General features: G+C 45.3%; 1 protein-coding gene across 2 annotated transcripts in view; it reads right to left on the bottom strand.

Moving 5' to 3' along the window:
• The window catches only part of LOC132579278 (septin-2), a 93,266-nt gene that overhangs the window by 10,347 nt on the left and 62,658 nt on the right, over positions 1–20,261 (bottom strand). For both annotated transcript variants that reach the window (XM_060249545.1, XM_060249544.1), the window contains one exon: positions 11,444–11,534. In XM_060249545.1, coding sequence (XP_060105528.1) covers positions 11,466–11,534 — 69 coding nt within the window. In that variant the 3' untranslated portion in view covers positions 11,444–11,465. The remainder of the gene's footprint in view (positions 1–11,443; positions 11,535–20,261) is intronic.

Genomic DNA, 20,261 nt, shown 5'->3' with positions numbered 1-20,261 from the left:
CGGGTAGTCTTGGTTAAATAACAATGGCAGCCAACCCTAACTAACAAGAGTTGTTAAGAGGATACAAATGAGACCCCCACATATAGAACTGTGAGCTTCATGGAAGAAAGGTGTCAAAGGAACTAAATGCAGCTTAATGGATCTTCTTTTTAAATTCAAGACTGCTGGTTTTACTGTGACCATATTGCTTCAGGGACACAGGCTAGTCCAGTTAGTATGACAAATACTGTTTATGGTCTCATTTATTTTTTTTAGGAATTGCATTTGTATAATTGAAGATCCATAAACTGCCCTGGGAGAACAGGCAACAAAAACACCTTTAAATGAACAGCTCAGTAAGGACCCAAGAAGACAAAAGATGCTTCCCATTCTGCAGCATGGGGGCAGCCATGACCTCCTTAGGAAAGGTCTCTGCCACATGAATGACATTCATGGGTCCTGTGAATCAAAAGCTGGGGAGGGGGGGTGCAGGACTTCCTCCTTTAATGAACACCACAGATCTTTAGATCAACAGGAATCAGCAACATGAAAGATCAGCATTTTTCTTTCTGTCTCGCCCATCAAAGGAGGAGGGAGTCTGTTTTAAGCTGCCAAGTGAACCTGAACAAGGCAAATCACAACACATCCCTACCGATGCACCAATGTGACTCAGGGAAGACAATGCTGCCGAGCAGCTGATCCAGACTTAAGTTAGAACAATATCCTACCAGCTACACCAGGTGGAGACTCCCAAGGCCCAAAATTCTGCCTAAGTTTTGCATTCCAGCTGTCAGAAGCTGCAGGCGCAAATGAGTCCTTCCCCAGATGACTTTTCTCATCACATCAGTTTGGCAACGAACCATGATTAAAGTCTGGTCGCTATGGCGACACAGCACATATTTTTCTTCTAAAATCCCGTGTAACCATTATTGGAGGGAGCAAGGTTTGTTTTTTGAATCCTTTGTAATATTCCTGTTAGAAGCATGACTAACAGTTTTATAAGCAAGATAAACCACAGGATTGGCAGGGAGGGAGCTGTGGCTTAAGACTTTTCTTTTTAAAAGAAGAATCTTTATTCTCCATCTTTATCATTATTATTTAAAATGCCTTAATGCTGTCTCAGACCATAAAGCAGACAACAAATGCAAATAATAACAGCTCCAACCAAAATCAAGAAAGCATATTCCCAGAAGCTCAGCATCCAACAACCTCATCAGACAAGGGGAAAAAATCCAGAAGTTAAAACAGCTGAAAAACATTTTGTTCCAATTTATTTGCTCGCTTGGAGAAATTTTATCCCACCTTTCTAACACAGAGATGCTCAAAGAAGCTAAACACACACCATAAAGCAACTAAGCAGTTCATTTCTAAATGCTGGGAGCATTAAAACACAGCAGCCTCCATCTGCACTCTCCCTGTGGAGTCCCAAGAGGGCTATACCACCTGGTTTTTACCAAATGTGTGGCTCAGATGCTAATAATCGTTGGGCTTTCTGTATGTTGTTGTAGCCCTTTCAAGTTGTGAGGCTTAGTCTTCATTGGCACTTTAATTCCATCCTTTCAGCTCTTTCAGCACATGCAGAGCCATGTGCCTCTTCAAATAAAGCACCTTGCTAGAAAATGTCACTAAGCTGCCTTTATTAAAAATCCCAACTCACATGCTACATTGTTTGGTCGGTGCAGATGTGCGCTGGGTGCCACTGGTATGGATTCTTGTCCCCTTGCTTTTGGGATATGGGGCTGTAGGTGGCTCTGCTCTAACTCTCCACACTAGGGGTCCCCAATATGGTGCCCATGGGAGCCATGGTGCCCATCAAATGATTTTAGAAAGTGGGCGGGGCCAGGTGGGGCTTTTGCCCAGCAAGGTTTCCAATTGGTTGTGCAGATTTTAAACTATGTTACTTTAGTAGCTCCTGCCACCACAACTGTCCCCAGGCTGAAAACAGTTGGGGGGTTCTGCCCCACACTCATGCTCTTGTGCTAGTCTACTGCACCAAGCAGAGCAGGCTGCTTCTGCTACATGAGGTGGGGCCCTGATCCTCAGAACATCAGTGCAGAGAAAACCAAACATCCTTCTGCATGCTAGAGACAGGAGCCCACCATCCAACCTGATGCTGCCTCTGTGTAGCACAACAAAGGGTGAAGCTGTCTGATGATTAATTTCTCAATCTCAAGTCCACAGGCTCAACTTTTTTGGGTTTTTTGCTGCAGATACCAACAATATGCAGGTTTTCTCAACTGGTAAATTAAACCAACAGTTTATTGTTATTAGCTTCTCATATCTACAGAGATCTTTTTTCCTCTTAAGAAATCTGTAAGAGATATTCCCCAAAGCAAAACAAGCAAACCCCTTCTGTTCATTCTCTGTCTTTCTCTCAAAGCTTTGTCTGTTTGGATTGCCTTCATCTCCTATTAAATTGGTTCGTGATAACTTATTACCGCAGGAGTGCAATTCAAATGCAGAGTGAAGGAAACAACCTGTCTTCTAACCTCATCTAGGGAAATGCAGCCGATACGTCGGCACAGCACATTCTCTCTCAGTCAGATGGACCAAAGATCTAGTTCACCGGAGAATGTCAGGGGTTGAATCTTGCATGAGGAAATGTTATGTGATCTGCCATAGAGCTAGGAGAGCTGTTGTCCTACTGGTCAATGCGGCAAATTAGGAATTTGTTTCATGCTTCATAAAACTGTCCCCAGTCAACCTGGCAGAGGCATTCTCATGGCATGCAAAAACAGGGCAACAGTTGCGCAATCCCCTTATCAAACGGTCTATAAGCCATAAGCACAACATGCAACATCTCCAGCCAAAACTCCTCCCTAACCTCTGCATAACCAACAAATGAATGTTCCGCATATCTGAATACAGCTGCTGTGCCTCTCTCCTGTCTTTTCATACACCGTGTTTTATCTCATGAAATACCCAGGCCATGAGCCTCCTTGCAGTATCTCAGCACCTCTGAACATTCACTATCTCTTGTTTATAAAGCTGAGAGTAAAATATATGAAAATTATGAGAGGAATGTTGCCACATTCTAGCAACCTAGGAAAAACACAACGCATTTTGTTCAGTATGCTAAGCACACACCCAACACAAATTTTATCTGGCCTAATCAACTATTTCAGCAGAGACAGTTCAATATTTTTTTATGCAGGAACGAGAGAGAGAGAAAGAGAGAGAGGCTCTCAGCTAATACAATTTCAACCATCTACAAAAAAAGATTTAGGACTCTCCCAGAACTAAATCAAATCAACCCTTAAGATTTCCATTACATAAAGTGCTCAGAGGCCACAATTATCTTCAATCACATACACAGAGCACTTGGCATACAGTTTGCAACATTAAAAAAAAAAATCTGGTTCTGGTTTTGTAAACTTGAAGCACAATCCAGTGATGGATTTCTGTACAAGTCTGACTGAAAAGCAACCAGCAACAGAAGCTGCAGGACTGAACCTGGGCTCTGGCTGGCATCATAGGGCATTCACCAAGACCCAGTAGGGGGCCCTCCATGAACCAGAGATGCTTGGTTCATCTGGTCCTGTCAAGAATGGGAGGTTGCCCCAGAGGCTCAGTAGTGTTCCAGGGGATAACTGCCCTCTTTGTACTGTTTGGAGAGAATGGGGCACAAGTCGTTTGTGCTCTTTCCCAATGCCAGCAGGAAAGGATCACTCTCTGCTCCTTCAATCAGGAGGATATGCACAAATGCACAGAAACTGGCAGCATGTTTAGTAGATGGGGGCACACTGGAGATTAAGACTAAATAGAAATGTGCCTCAAGTTTCCTTTGGGCTTAGCGTGCCTGCGCTTCAATATAGTTTCCATGCTCTCTGTTTGCATAAAGCTCAGCTGACTTAAAACCAGGGATCCATTGCTGAGCCTTCCAAGGAATGAAGGTGCCACTGAAAGACAGCAACAGGAGTTTCTGCCAGTTATGTGGCCGAGGAGGTGGGGGCAAAGGATGATTTGGGCAATTTGGGAAACTGCATTTAAAACGATATAACAGCAACCACCTGGAAAAATGCTAACTAGAAGAGAAAAAGAAATCTTCCTCTCTCAAATACCAGGGGGGCTAAGGTGGATGGAAACAGAGAACTAGGACAAAAAAAAAAATCTGAAACAATTACATCTTTCTTAGAGAAGACATGGCGCCAATTTACCCTGTATCATCCCATTGGTCTATCACGGTCAATAATATCTATTTGGATTGGCAGTGATGCTCTAGTATCTCAGGCAGAGGTCTTTCATATTATCTACTACTTGATCCTTTTAACTGGAGATGCCAGGGACTGAATCTGGGTCTTCTGCATACAACACAAAGGCTCTACCGCTGAGCCAAGACCCTTCCCCAATCAATATCCTCTCTTTGTTCCCTTTCCTTCCCCTTTCGTAGGTCAATTACTTGCTGCGCTTAAGCATCCATGAGGCTCCTGTGTCTTTTCAGTAAAATATGTCTTACTAACTAAATTATGCCTACTACAAATAGGGAATAAGGTGACAGGGTGGCCCTGGAAGGCATCACACCCGATGGAAGCTGGTGATCCCAGGGTTTTGGACTGCAACTCAATTATTAAATCACATGGCAATTTGTAGATTAAAAGCAAAGGCCAGCAGGAAGGGCAAAGGTATCCCAAAGAAGTTTGAAGTGTTTGCGGAAAGGGCAGGGGATACTTGACATCAGCTGTGGCTCAGTGGAAGAGCCTCTGCTTTGAATGCAGAAGGTCTCAGGTTCAATCCCCAGCATGTGCAGTCAAAAGGACTACAACAGCAGAAAGACCTCTGCTTGAGACCCTGGAAAGCCACTGCCCATCTGAGTAGACAATACTGACTTTCGTGATCTGGTGCAAGGCAGCTTCATGTGTGTTTAACTGGAGGACAGCTGAGGATGAGGCTGGAGGAATAACGCTGGCCCAGAGCAGGGACTGATGATGATGACTCTATGGAAACTGCAATGCACAGCCAGAACATATCAGGGCGGGTCCGTTCAGGGAAAGGGAGTCTTCTCCAGACCTGATTCTCTGGCCAAGCGACTGCAAAGCATGCAGATGTTGATGCATCACAGGGGTGAGGCTCATTCTCAAGCTGTCAGTGGTGTGGCAGGCATCAGCCATTGCCTGCTAGATGCAGACTGCCACCAGCTGTGCCCCATGGCAGCCATGGGTGTATCTTGCTCGAGGGCGGGGGCAACTGCTACGAGAGCTATGGCTGACCCAAGGCCATTCCAGCAGGTGCAAGTGGAGGAGTGGGAAATCAAACCCGGTTCTCCCAGATAAGAGTCCACACACTTAACCACTACACCAAACTGGCTCTCAAATATTGGAGGGCTTGTCTTTTTGCTTGGCTAAATGCTTTCCATTTTGCTATTCTAGTGGGTGGAATCCAAGGAATGCCTTACTCCAGGATTCCCAAAGTGGGTTGTAGTGCTCCTCCAAGGGGGGGGGGGGGATTACTTACGGGGTTGTTCACTTATTTAGGATTAAATACTGTCAGTCTTAAAGGTGCCACTGGAATCGAACTTTGTTCTATTTCTAAGCTGCCACCCTATTACTTTGTTTTATTGTCATAAGCATCTTGAGAATTTGTTAAAAAACAGGAAGGAAGGAAGGAAGGAAGGAAGGAAGGAAGGAAGGAAGGAAGGAAGGAAGGAAGGAAGGAAGGAAGGAAGGAAGGAAGGAAGGAAGGAAGGAAGGGAGGGAGGGAGGGAGGGAGGGAGGGAGGGAGGGAGAGGAAGGAAGGAAGGAAGGAAGGAAGGAAGGAAGGAAGGAAGGAAGGAAGGAAGGAAGGAAGGAAGGAAGGAAGGAAGGAAGGAAGGAAGGAAGGAAGGAAGGAAGGGAGGGAGGGAGGGAGGGAGGGAGGGGAAGGAAGGAAGGAAGGAAGGAAGGAAGGAAGGAAGGAAGGAAGGAAGGAAGGAAGGAAGGAAGGAAGGAAGGAAGGAAGGAAGGAAGGAAGGAAGGAAGGGAGGGAGGGAGGGAGGGAGGGAGGGAGGAAGGGAGGGAAAGGAGGGAGAGAGGAAAAGAAAGAAAGAAAGAAAGAAAGAAAGAAAGAAAGAAAGAAAGAAAGAAAGAAAGAAAGAAAGAAAGAAAGAAAGAAAGAAAGAAAGAAAGAAAGAAAGAAAGAAAGAAAGAAAGACTATGTGGCACTACTGACATAGGTCAGGCTGTTCGGTGGAAAAATGTTCGGAATGTTTGGCATCTGCCACCATTCTGCTAAAATTAGGACGCAGTTGGGGTCTGCCAGATACTGACCTGAGGGAAAAGGCGGAGTAGTGGGGGTGAGCCCGTCCTGGATGGGCCAGGCTAGCCATTCCTCTCAGAAGCTAAGCAAGATCAACCCTGGTAAGTCCTTGGATGGAAGACTACCCAGGAAGTCCAGGATCATTGTGCAGAGTCAGGCAGCGGCAAACCACCTCTGAACATTTCTTGCCTTGAAAACTCTACAGGGTCCCCATAAATCAGCTGTGACTTGATGGCACTTTTCACCACCATCAGCAGGGGGTGAATTTTCAGGCACAGGGGCACCAGTTGTGCAGTCCCATGTTTTCGGTGCCCAAGTCTAACTTCACAAGGGGCGCCAAGCTCTATGACTGAAGAGGGCAGCTCAAAAGATGGGATGCCTGAACTGGTATTCTGAGAGGCAGTGCAGAGCCTGAAGTTGACAGCTGCCTGCAACTGGACTGGGAGGAATGTCATCAGTTCACTGAGGCTGATGGTTCTGCACTGCAGCAGACACAAGTTCAAGGAATGGCTGTACAAATCTGAACTGCAGGAACTGGGAGAGCCAGTTAGTGATGGTGCAGCAGGGGGTGGGCTTTGTTAAAAAAGCAAAACCCTAATTTCTCTGTAAGGTTCAGGACCTTACACAGGGCTACCACAGCAATAAACTAGGGATCAGTAATCTTTCATAATCAAAGAGCTAAACAATGTCAGGATTCAGAGCAAGAGACCAACAGAGAGCCAGTATTAGAAAGCCCAGTTACATAATCAAAAATGTACAAGTTAACACTGCTCCTAAATGACCAGGTTCCAACCCTGGCTGTTGTAATTCTTACTAGGAAAATGGGCATACACAATCTCACAATAGGTTATAAATATACAAAAGAGTATGCTGTACAGTTGTTTTAGTGCACTGGCATAGATCTGTACATGGTTTGCATTTAAATTACTGGCAGCTGTTCATCCCTTCCCTTTCTGCATAGCATCTCAGAGAATCCTTCTAGACCCATTAAAAAAACCTTTGCCTCCCATTCCCTTCACATACTGGTTATTTTAGTGTCCCAGCAAGCCCTCCAGTGTAGCCATAAGATTTGATTTTTGTGTTTTCAAAAGCCATTTTTGGTTCTGTACTGAGCCAAACTGGGCTCTAGAATCATAGCTGCAGGGCCCTACAATGAACCACAGTGCCTGCTAACTGCGGTTCACTGTTATCCCTGCAATAGACATGTACAGAAGATTTCCTTTCAATGTCTGTAACATTATAAACATTTCTTTGAACAATAGTAAATTTGATGCCATGCACTTACAGCTCTACTAAACATAACTCTGCTTCACACTGACCTTGGCAATTTCCTTTCAACTACTATTGCACTGAACTCCCTTGGTGACATTTCCTACAAACACAGTCCAAAGTTATTTATTTTTATATTTATACCCTGTCTTTCAGCAGAAAAAGACCTCTCAAGGTTGATCAGCCTTGCTGCAGCCAGCTACTTTAAATAATTCAGCAACCTCTGGATTGTATTTCAGGACAGCAAATGCCAAGCTCCCCCCAAAAGAACAGGCCATTGTTTGTTCAAGTGTCCGTGGCTGAAATGAGACCTTGGGTAAACCCCGCCCTGACTTCCACTACAAATACTGAAGGTGACAGCTTAGTATCTGACTGCTAGATGATGCCTAGTTTTTAAAGTACAATTTGCTGCCAGATGCCTGCTTATTCTGTTAATTGTGATTTCAGCTACCTGTTTGTAGCTTTTAGGAATTTTTAAGATACTCTTACAATGAACTTTCAGGGAAGGATGGGCTAAAACTGTTTCAACTTAAAATGAATAAGCTAGCTTGTTCTGTCCTGAAATACACTAAACATTTCACACTTTTTAGCTGTTTCATTTCCCACAAGAACCACCTCTGCATCTTGAACTCTTGTAGGTACTTTTGAAGAACTGTAAAGACACAGTTTAGCACAGATGCTTCAGCTTTTAGCAGGTGGCACATTCACAGGTATGGGTGTTTCTGCTACAGCCACAAGAGGACTAAAGACTTCCCTCTAATGAAAACACTCACATGGACTTGTGAATTCCCGGTGTTTCAAACATTAACAATGTCATAGATTCCTTAGTCCTGCCTGCAGAGTCTGCAAGAAACATCTGTAGTGTTTAACCTTTGTGCATTGAGACCATGTACTCAACTGGAAGTCAGAAATAGACAGAAATAGACAGCTTCAAAAAGAGGAATTTTTTTAAAATGTTCCATAGGTGGTACCTTACCCCTCTTCAGTTGAGTAAAATTAAGCCTACAATGTCACCGAAATGTTGGAAATGCGAAGTAGGGATAGGCACGTTTTTTCATTGTTGGTGGACATGTGACTCCGTAAAAAAATACTGGGTTATGGTGTATAACTTATTAAGAGAGATATTGAATGTAAATATACAATTTAAGGCAGAGATAATGCTCCTGTCACTGGTTAGGGATAATATCCCACGAGAAGATGAGTATATTGCAATTTATATTCTAACAGCTGCTAGAATTTTATTTGCTAGAGTCTGGAGACAGAAAGATATACCTCAACTGGACGAATTAATACAAAAAATTTTAAATGTCGCCGAAATGGATATCTTATCCAATATGATAAGAGGCTTACCTAAAACTGATGCAATTAAGAAATGGGGAAAATTCTATAATTGGTTTAATAAAGATAATTAATGAGGAAAGAGTTTCTAAGATAAGATAGATATGGGAAAGTATTTAGGTAATTTAACGAGGACGAAAGAAAGCTCAATGATATTGTATTCCACAATCAACCTCAATCTGTATAATGTATCTTGTAATTATAATATGTTCAAACACAAATAAAATGGTGAAAATTTTTTTTTTTAAAAAAAAAGAGGCATTTGTTTGGCTGGAAAAATAGGCCATGCCAAGCAGGTGAACAAGGCCTGGATCTGGTTATCTTAACAGCTTCTTAAAATGCCAATGGCTATGGAGCTTAGGCATACAATATCATCAATGCCATCTTCAGGGGGATGCCAGTTGAACACCAGTTATTTCATGGCTGCAACTGCATTGCAAAGTGAAGGATCTTAGCTTCCCAGAAGATGATGAAGAAGAAGATATTGGATTTATATCCCGCCCTCCACTCCGAAGAGTCTTAGAGCGGCTCACAATCTCCTTTACCTTCCTCCCCCACAACAGACACCCTGTGAGGTGGGTGGGGCTGGAGAGGGCTCCCACAGCAGCTGCCCTTTCAAGGACAACCTCTGCCAGAGCTATGGCTGACCCAAGGCCATCTCAGCAGGTGCAAGTGGAGGAGTGGGGAATCAAACCCGGTTCTCCCAGATAAGAGTCCGCACACTTAACCACTACACCAAACTGGCTTCCCAGTGCACCTGAAAAATCCAAGGTGCTGGTGTGTGTTAAATTTTAGAAGGAGTTTTCAGGACTGCAGAAACAGGCTTTCCCACATTTTAAAGTAAACTGAATTTATTTACACCCTGCTTATCAGTCTGTTTTGCTCCGAAGAAGAAGCAGGTGGCATCGAATTAGAACTGACTTCTGGGAACCCCATCTGCAGGATATTCCAGGAAGAGACAAGCAGGGGTGGTTTGTCACTGCCTTCCTTCATGTAGCAACCCCAGCCTTCCTTGGTGGTCTCCCATTCCAAAGCGACTTATGTTTAAAATCCAGTGCAAAAACCATGCAAGTAGAAGGAAAAGTTTGTTAAATCAGGGGTCCCCAACCCCCAGGCCGGGGACCTGTTCCGGGTCATGGCCTGTTTGCAATGGGCTGTTCAGCCTCGCCCCCCCCCACCCTCCCGCAACCTCGCCACCCCCCCCCTGCAGCGCCACCTCCCCCCCCCCCTTTTCACCATTTTAAGGCCAGGGAAGGGGTCATGAACCACTTCCCAGGCCGACCTCCCCCCCGCAATCAGTTGATTGGCTGGAAAAACCGCCGCAACAGCAGTGAGGGACCCTGCGCTTGCCTCCTTCCCGGGGAGGGGGTCGGCCTGGGAGGAGCTTCATGGCCCCTTCTCTGGCCTTAAAATGGTGAAAACGGGAGGGAGGAGGAGGCGGCGAGGCTGTGTAGGGGGTGGGGAAGGAGGAAATGGGGGGAGGAGAATAGATCCAAGTGGGCAGCCATGTTGGTCTGAAGCAGTAGAACAAAGTAGGAGTCAAGTTGCACTTTTTAGAGGCGGTGAGGCTGCGCGGGGGGGGAGGAAACGGGAGGACGGGGATGCGAGGCTGCACAGTGGGGGGCGGCGAGGCTGGAAGCAGGAGAAAATGGGGGAGGAGGAGACACCATGGGGGGCGGGGGGGGCTGAATTGGGTGCCTCCACCCTGCTGGCTCTGGGGCCGGGCCTTGGAGCCAAAAAGGTTGGGGACCACTGTGTTAAAGGCTCCAAAGCAAATTCATGAAGGTCTACCAACGACCATAGTAACAGAAGTTACTAGTCTTCATAGATCATTTTGTAAACCCTGCCCTCAATTCCCCTGCTCTGAATTTTCATGAATTTTATTTCTTCCATTCCTCCCCATTCCCTTGCAATTCGAAAGAATCCAGCAGATGCTACTGGGGGTCAAATTACTGTTAATGACACTCAACTGTTCTTGCACCCAGTCACTTGAACCACATTAAACTTGTGGAAGTGTCTTTCCAGCATGATGCAAAGCGGGAATTTGATTTGAAGCAAACTAAATCTCTCAGACTAGAGAAAGAAGACTTGTCATCTTTTTTTAAAGCAACAGGAAAGGTGAAAGGTCAACCACGGTCAACAAAATCTCCTTATTTAAAGGGTTGGAATGTTGGCGGCTGTCGCACAGTCACAAAGGATAATATAAACCATTTTATTCAGGCTTTACATTCCAGCAAGCCAGCAAAGCCAAACCGGTACATTAAACTGAAGTATCCAGCAGCAAACAGCATGTCATGCACTTCTGTATTTTTGCAGTTCCCATGGTTCAGGAAAAACACGAGAGCGCTACTTTGCAGAAGGTGGCACAAGTCAGTAGACAATTTCTTACTTTCCAAATGCAGCTAGCATGAGGGCTCAAGAAACCCATGCACCACATACCCATTTAGCACTTTAGAAAGCTGGAATAATATCCAGTTTTGCCATTTGGCTTTTTCTAGTCCACAGAAACTGCCAGTTTTGTACAGCTCCTGACTGTCCTCAAGAATCAGTCAAGACCTGCATCCCAGTTTTGGGAAGAAAGAGTGGTTTTTAAGTTAAGGCCTCCAAAACACGGAATTGTACCTACCATCGGCAGCCTGGCTTGCTCCTCATTCATCTCCAGGTTTCATCCTCATCTGGGCTTGCATTTGGGCAATCATCTCCTGCATGCGGCGCAACTGCACAGAAGAAAAATGTGAAAATACTTTAAATGGCCTATGAAATGCAATAAAGTCCAGGTACCACTCTGTGTTTTGGACTGGGCTACTGCCTCTCTTTCATCCCACAAGGGTGTTTATTCATGTCCATTGGAAGAGAAATGGTTCCTGACATCCCATTAAGGTTACAGGTAGAGAGGCCTGCAGATCTCCTGGAATTACAACTGATCTCCAGAGGTCAGTTCCCCTGGAGAAAAAAAGACTGCTTTGGAGGGTAGACTTGATGGCATTATATCCTGCTGAGGTCCCTCCCTTCTCCAAGCACCACCCTCCACCCCCCAAAGCTCCAGGAATCCCCCAACCCAGAGTAAGCAACCATATGACCCTTCCTGTCTTTTCTCTTCAACAGCAAAATGCACTTATTGATCCATAGGCTGAGACAGCTTTAAAAGGGATGAGGGAAATTCAGGCAGCACATGAATATCAATGGTGATTAACCATGACAGCTAAATGAAGCCTCCAGGTTTGGAGGCAGTAACTGAAGTTAGTCAGTGGAAAACCAAGCAAGGTCTGCTGCTTTTGTGTTCTGCTTAAAAGCCTTCTAGGGGCAACATATTAGCTGCTACAGGAGATGGACTAGATAGATCTTAGGTCTGATCCATCCATCAAGACTATTATACAGAATTCGCTGCCGGAAAACATGGCAACAGCCGCTTGCTAATGACCATTGCTCTATGAACAAAATATAACACCTGGAGCTATTAAAGTACTAAACAAAATATTACACCTGTTGACTTTTCAGGTCATATATGCAAGTCAGTAAATTACCTCTCCCAGTTAGAAAGTAGGAGGAAAATATGACCTCTGCTTAGTTCCACCCTCCCTATTTATATGCAGTAGCTAAAAGACCAGCATATGGGGATGGATGAAGAGATCCAGTCCTTTCCTCAGCCTCTCCCCCAGATCCTGTCACAAGAACAGGATATAGACAAAACATCCTCTATCCCCCTATCATATTGACTTATGCTGCTTCTGGATAGATGAAGTAGTATTCTTGTTAATCAATCATTCCAGCTAGCATTCATAGAAACTGATCATCAAAAAAACCATGACACTAAGAGGCATTTCAGGGTGAATGCTTCACCCTACATTACATGCAAAGCATTGAAACACTCAATCTTTTGATATTTACCTTTGTAAATGGGAAAAGAAGAGCCTCTCATAAATATTCACAGACAGAAATGAATACACACACCCAGCAAAGTGGCAAGCTCAGCTACCCAAAACCAACCAGTCACATGCAGATACAGGAGGACATGCTCTTTGCCATCTGAAGATGATGATGCAGGAAGAGCAGAGAGAGATCTGAGATTCAAAGTCTACATCTCTTGCTCAAGTTCAGGACAGGAAGCACCTCAACAGTTGTGAGAGAAAATAGCTCTTCAAAACCAAACTACACAAGAAATGCAAATCCCATGATGGGAATTCATGACACACGTTTTGCACTTTCAAAACAGGTAGCAGGGGTTATTACACTGCTAGGGTGGTTGTTCTGACCTTTCTTCTGGGCAATTTCTACAGCCACATCCACGGAGCTGTTGGGTTTTGACAAGTTCTCTCCCCAAAGTCATGAGATAATTAACTGTTTGTTTATGCATGCTGATATCTCAGGTAGCTTAAGGTTAGAGATGAATAGAATAGCCTGCACGTATTTCCCACCAGAGCTGGGTAAGAATATGCATAATTAACTTTTATTGGGATGCTCCAGTTGGGTAATCAATACATTGAGGTGGACTGGAGAGTAGGATTGAGTTTCAATTTTATGGCCCTTTATTCCTAGAATCTCTAGTCTGTCCTCACATGAGTTTTAGAAGTCTCTTAGTAAACATATAATATCAGAGTAGTTAAGACAGGATGTTTTTCCTGTATTGTATTGTTTATTATTTTGAACTCCAAATAAACCCTCCCTTTATTTGAAAGTAAAGTTGTTGTTTAAAAGCTCATACATTTGCCTCACTGTGTTTTGTATCTCTACATTTACATTTTAATCTTAACAGGAGCAGCTGTGTGTTCATGTTTTAATATACATGCATTATATATTATGATGGAACTCCTGTATCTAGCTCAGTTTGACTTCCAGGCTCTGCAAGGAACACCAATGATATTCTTAACAACTTATAATGAACCAAAGTAAAAAGGAGATGCAGCTAAAATTGCAAAGAAGATGAAGATGATGAAGATATTGGATTTATATCCCGCCCTTCACTCTGAATCTCAGTCTCAGAGCGGCTTACAGTCTCCTTTACCTTCCTCCCCCACAACAGACACCCTGTGAGGTAGGTGGGGCTGAGAGAGCTCTTACAGCAGCTGCCCTTTCAAAGACAACTCCTGCGATACCTATGGCTGACCCAAGGTCATTCCAGCAGCTGCAAGCAGAGGAGTGGGGAATCAAATCTGGTTCTCCCAAATAAGAGTCCGCGCACTTAACCACTACATCAAACTGGCTCTCTACACCAAAACTGAGGCTATTGTACTTTTGTCACTTTATGAGAACACAAGACTCAATGGAAAAGACAATAATGTCAGGGAAAGTTGAAAGAGCAGGAAAAGAGGAAAGCCAACACGAGATGGATTGACTCAACAACGGAAGCCATGACCTTCATTCTGCAAAGACCTGAGCAAGGCTGTTCTATAACCGGACACTTTGGGAATTCATTCATTCATAGGGTTGCCGTAAGTCAGAAGTAACTTGAGGGCACTTAACACAACAAAAAAAGGAGATACTCAAACACCAAAGTTCAAGGACAAGCCATACAGATAAAGAAGAACGAAACTTTGTTAGAAATAATCCCTCTCCAAGACGTATTCTGTGAGAGACCATGTTAGTCTAGTCAAACAAAAATAAATAGTCTTAAAGGCTAATACTTTTTTATTCTAATGGACCAGAGCCTGCATTATCAGATGTAGTGGATGTTATAGTAGATGATTAAAATATTATATGTTGCAAAAATAGGGTTAAAAAGCTATAGAGGGCAATATTATTACTTAAAATGTATTTTCAACCATTCATGACAGCAATAATTGATAATTACATGGTCTTCCTAGATTAACTAAATTAACACACACCTGCAGTAGCTGAGGAACCCCCTAGTCTTGTTTTAAGACTCAGAAATGTCATCCTATTTCTTGATTAATTTTAATTCATGTCACTTAAGGCATTTCTGGGAGGCACTGGGAACTCTAACAGTAACAGCCTTTGTAGAGTTACTTCAGTCCAAGGCCACTAAAATCAATGGGTTTAGGATTGGAGTAACTCTGCACTGATTCAATGTCATAATCGCAAAGTTCACATTTCTAACCCTCAAAATCACAGCATTACTGCAGAGCCACCTGATGCCTCCACACACACACACAAGCAATTTCAATGGTCAGCTCATATGACGTCCACGACCTCATACCGAAATCATATCATGACACAATCTCATTTGGTGATAAACATTTCAAAATAAGAATGCTACAATGAGTGCAGTTCACTGTCCCACCATGCAGGGGGAAAAGCATACAAATTATATTCACTACAACCAAAGAGAATATGCATACTAGCCAAGCAGCTAGTATTCATACTAGCCACTGCAGCTCATGATAGAGTTCCAACCAGGACTGCGGTCCTGTAACCCAAACTTTTCATTCAGGCCTGCAAGTGGGTTACTGAATCATGGCACCAAGAGGAGAGTGCACTATAACCTGGGGAAAGTTAGAAAATCCTGCTAAACAATGAGCATAAATTACAGAAGTAAACTCAAATAACACCATATAAGGAAACTGATAACCTTCCTTGCCAACTTCTTCCTTTTCCTCTAATGCAAGGTCCAAATTTAAATTGCAGAGCTGTGTATAATGCCAGCACTGTATGAATGAATACACACTCAGCTAAATGGCACAGTTTAATGCTTATGATGTACCTCTCCATTTATACCCTGCCCTTCCCTCCCAAGTGCTTAAGGCTGCATACACAGGTCTCTCGAACCCCCAACATGACCCTATGAGGTAAGTTTGAGAGAAAGTAACTGCCCCAAGGTCGCCCAGCATGCTTCATGGACCTGGCATTCGTGACCGAAACCTGGGTTCGAGAGGGAGACACAATAGCCCTCTCACAAACAGCTCCACCGGGTTATTCGGTCTTTCACCAATCGCGGACTAGCGGGCGGGGGGAGGAGTGGCGTTATATATACGTGAGGCTTACTCCTTTAGGGCACTCCTGGCCCCAAAGATTGAGGGCATTGAATGTGCCGGCCTGGTATTGGAGGCTGGAGAGGGTTTGGCGATCTGGCTGGTATACCGTACGCCTAACGCACCAGCCAGCGCCTTACCGTCCCTACTCGAGGCGGCAACAGGCTGGGCGCTGGAGCACCCATGGCTGGTGATCCTGGGTGACTTCAACGTCCATGCTGATGACCCGGCCTCTAGTCAGGAGACGGTCCTGGTGTCATCCATGGCGACACTAGGACTCTCTCAATTTGTTACAGCCCCCACTCACCAAGCTGGACACATGTTAGACCTGGTCTTTGCGGCCGGGGTTACGGTGGACGATATAACCCCTGAAGTGGTGCTATGGTCGGACCATCTTGTCCTTAGGGCTCGTGTAGATATGCCACCCCAAACCTGTTTAGGCGATGAGCCCATTATGGCTCGCCCACAGAGCCAGATGGACCCGGAACGGTTCCAAACGGCCCTGCGGGATCCCTGACCCTCTGGCGATTCCCTCAGTGGCCTGGTCTAGATATGGAATAGCCAACTATCTAGGGCCATTGACGAGATCGCACCTCGGCGCCCTCTACGGCCTCGGAGTAGGCTGGCTCCGTGGTATACCCCGGAATTGCGCCAGCTGAAACAAGGCCTCAGACGGCTAGAGAGGCAACGGCGACGCACCCGTGACGAAGTGACTAGAACATCTTATAGGGAGTTTATGAGGTCCTATGAGATGGCAATCAAGGCCGCAAAGAAAACATACTTTGCGACCAGGATTGCGTCTGCAAATTCGCGCCCGGCACAATTATTTAGGATAATTCGAAATTTTACTACATTGCCACAAGGCAAGCCAAATGTTAAGGAATTGGAAATAGGCTGTGAGGCTTTTGCAAATTTTTTTGCAGACAAGGTCCAATCACTCCGCCATGACTGCCCTGCCATATTGGATACAGTGAGTGAACTCGAGGCTCCGTGCGTGTCTTCAGATTTGATCCTGGACTGCTTCGACCCGCTCAGCTTGGAGGAATTTGACAGAATCCTTGTCACTACACGCCCAACTACGTGTGAACTGGACCCATGCCCCTCCTGGTTAATTAAGGCCTGCCGGGAGGAGCTAAGATGTCCTATATGGGACATCATAAATAGATCTCTTTCAGAGGGCTCTTTTCCAACGCCCCTGAAGGAGGCAGTGGTCCGCCCTCTCCTGAAAAAGGTTACATCAGACCTGGCCAAATTGGCTCACTATTGGCCGGTCTCAAATTTGCCATTTTTGGGCAAAATTATCGAGAGGGCTGTGGCATTGCAGTTACAGAGCTTCTTGGATGATGCTTCCACCTTGGAGCCATACCAGTCCGGCTTCCATCCGGGCCATGGGGTGGAGACGGTGTTGGTCGCCCTCATGGATGATCTCCGGCGACATCTGGATCGAGGCGGCTCGGCAGTACTGCTGCTGTTAGACCTATCGGCCGCGTTCGATATGTTCAATCATCGGCTGCTGACCCGCTGCCTCGCCAACGCAGGAATTCGGGGGCTAGCCCTACAATGGCTTTCCTCCTTCCTTGAGGGTCGGGGACAAAGGGTGGCGGTTGGAGGAGAGATGTCCCAGAGACACCCACTTAATTGTGGGGTGCCTCAAGGGGCAGTTCTTTCCCCAATGTTGTTTAACATCTTTATGCGCCCCCTTGCCCAGATCGCTCGGAGACATGGGCTGGGTTACCATCAGTACGCTAATGACACCCAGCTCTATCTATTGATGGGCGGCCGGGCCACTGACACCCCTATAGATTTGGACCGGGCGTTGCAAGCCATGGCGGACTGGATTAAGCTGAGTGGGCTGAAGCTGAATCCAGCGAAGACAGAGGTCCTTTGCGTGGGTCGCGGCAAGCTGGGTGGGGAGATCTCCCTACCGGCCTTTGACGGTGCATCACTGATACCAGTGTGCACGGTCAAAAGCCTGGGGGTGCTACTGGAGTCCTCCCTGACAATGGAGGCACAGATAGCAGCCACTGCTAAATCCGCGTTCTTCCACCTCAGAAGGGCGAGGCAGTTGGCTCCCTTCCTAGAACGTAGCGACCTAGCAACAGTGATCCATGCAACGGTCACCTCGAGATTAGACTACTGTAATGTCCTCTACATGGGGCTGCACTCGTGCCGAACTCGGAAACTGCAGCTAATGCAGAACGCGGCGGCCAGGCTGCTAGTGGGACTGCCCCGGTGGGAACACGTGCGGCCTGGGCTGAGGAAATTGCACTGGCTGCCAATTGTATTCCGAGTCCGCTACAAGGTGCTGGTTATTACCTTTAAAGCCCTATATGGCCTAGGACCTGCCTACCTTAGGGACCGCCTCTCTCCATATATTCCCCAGAGAGCACTGAGATCCAGCTCCCAAAGTCTTTTAAAAATCCCTGGACCAAAGGAGGCCACACTGAAAGTAACGAGGGAGCAGGCCTTCTCAGTAATGGCTCCCCACTGGTGGAATCAGCTACCAGAGGAAGTGCGAGCCCTGCGGGACCTTAACCAATTCCGCAGGGCTTGCAAAACTACCCTCTTCCAACAAGCTTATAGGGAACTCTGAATGTGACATCTAGCCATCTGGATAGACATCCCACTGAATGTAGCACCTTTAATTTACTATGGTTTTATAATTTTTATGTAACTTTTAAACTGTATTTTAACTGTATCTTTTATGAATTGTATAACTGATCATGGTATATACCATGTCCTGTTAGCCGCCCTGAGCCTGCTCCGGCGGGGAGGGCAGGATATAAATAAAACTTATTATTATTATTATTATTATTATTATTATTATTATTATTATTATTATTATTATTATTATTATTATTATGAGATCTGGATGAAAGTCCTCTCCCCACCCACCCCAGTCTTAATCTGACACTCTGAGCACTACAATTTTCTGGCGCTTTCCAGTAATATGCTCACAAAGAAGTACAGCAGACTATTTCTAGTGTTTTAACTCTGTCTCTTAACGTGAGAGATTCCTCCACTGAGGCCACAGTTTGGATAGAGGAAGTGAAAGAACAGAACGCACTGTGACCACTTTTCAGCCAGTTGGCCATTTTGCCAACTAAAACGGAGAGACAGAAATAGCCACTGCTCTGCTAATAAAAATACAGCAGCCTGCTACAGAACAGAGAAGCAGGAGACTTCCAGGCCCTGGCTGGTCAGTAACAGGAACATGTTCCCATGACATTAAACGCACTCCTTGGTATTGGAAGGATTTTTAAGCCACCCACTAATCTCACTTAACACAGGCCAAAAAATAAATAAATCAAACCAGGCATGCTGGAGGCAACAACCCTGCAAACTGGTTGCAGTTTTTAAAAAGAAACTCCAGTTGGAAGTTCTGATCTCCCTGGGCATAAAAATGGATGCTCTGTTATGTCCATGCTGCATAGCAATTAAAAAAAAACTGTAACAAATCTGAGAAGGGAAGTAGAAAGCAGCCCCTCTCCTTCCCCCATAAAAGACTAAAAACTATTGTTGCTACAGGAACACTCCCCCCCCCCCGCCAGAAACAGTGTGGAGAGTCTTGCTCTGCTCCAAGACAAAACCAAAAAACACATGACTTGCAGAGCATATGCAAGTGTGTGAGGGAGAGAGCACCTTCTCTGATCTGTGATCTGATCTGATTTGTTCATGAAGTAGAAAAGGAAGGGGGATTAAGTGGTAGATGGTGTCACTTCAGTCTGCAGGGGTATTGTCACATTTGAGAGTTCCCTGCCCCCTGAAAACTTAACACACGCACAAAATAGAAGACAGCAGATTTCTACCCTGCCCTTCTCCCTGAATCAGAGTCCCAGAGCGGCATACAATCTTCTTTATCTTCTTCTCCCACAACAGACACCCTGTGAGGTGGGTGGGTCTGAGAGAGTTCTCCCAGAAGGACAAACTCTGCAAGAGCTATATGGCTAACCCAAGACCATTCCAGCAGCTGCAAGTGGAGTAGGGAATCAAACACGGTTCTCTAAGATAAGAGTCCACGCACTTAACCACTACACCAAACTGGCTCTCAAATACTGGAGGGCTTGTCTTTTCACCAGGCTAAATACTTTCCATTCTGCTGTTCTGGTGGGTAGAATCCAAGGAGTGCCCTACTTCAGGATTCCCAAAGTGGGTTGAAGAGTTCCCCAAGGGGGCGAGGGGATTACTTCCGGGGGCACCAAAGGTAGGGCCCTTTGACTGTTGTTCACTTATTTATGATTGACCAGGCTAGAGTCTACATGCTGGCAAATGGCACTCCAAGTTTCTGCCTCTGCATGGAGCTGAAATCTGATGGAATCTATCAGAATTTTTAGTCAATATATCACCAGAGCTCTAGTAAAATAAATACACTACATTCTGAGAAGCTGCCATAGCCACTGTTTTTCCCTCCTTGTCATTTTTCAAGTTTTTATAAGCAGTGTTCCCTCTAAGCTTAGTTGGTGTCAGTTAGCTCACGGTTTTTTAGCCTATAGCTCACACATTTTTGTCTTAGCTCAG

The sequence above is a fragment of the Heteronotia binoei genome, chromosome 11, assembly GCF_032191835.1.
Source record: "Heteronotia binoei isolate CCM8104 ecotype False Entrance Well chromosome 11, APGP_CSIRO_Hbin_v1, whole genome shotgun sequence".
Classification (NCBI taxonomy): domain Eukaryota; kingdom Metazoa; phylum Chordata; class Lepidosauria; order Squamata; family Gekkonidae; genus Heteronotia; species Heteronotia binoei.
This window is presented reverse-complemented; position numbering and strand designations above follow the sequence as displayed.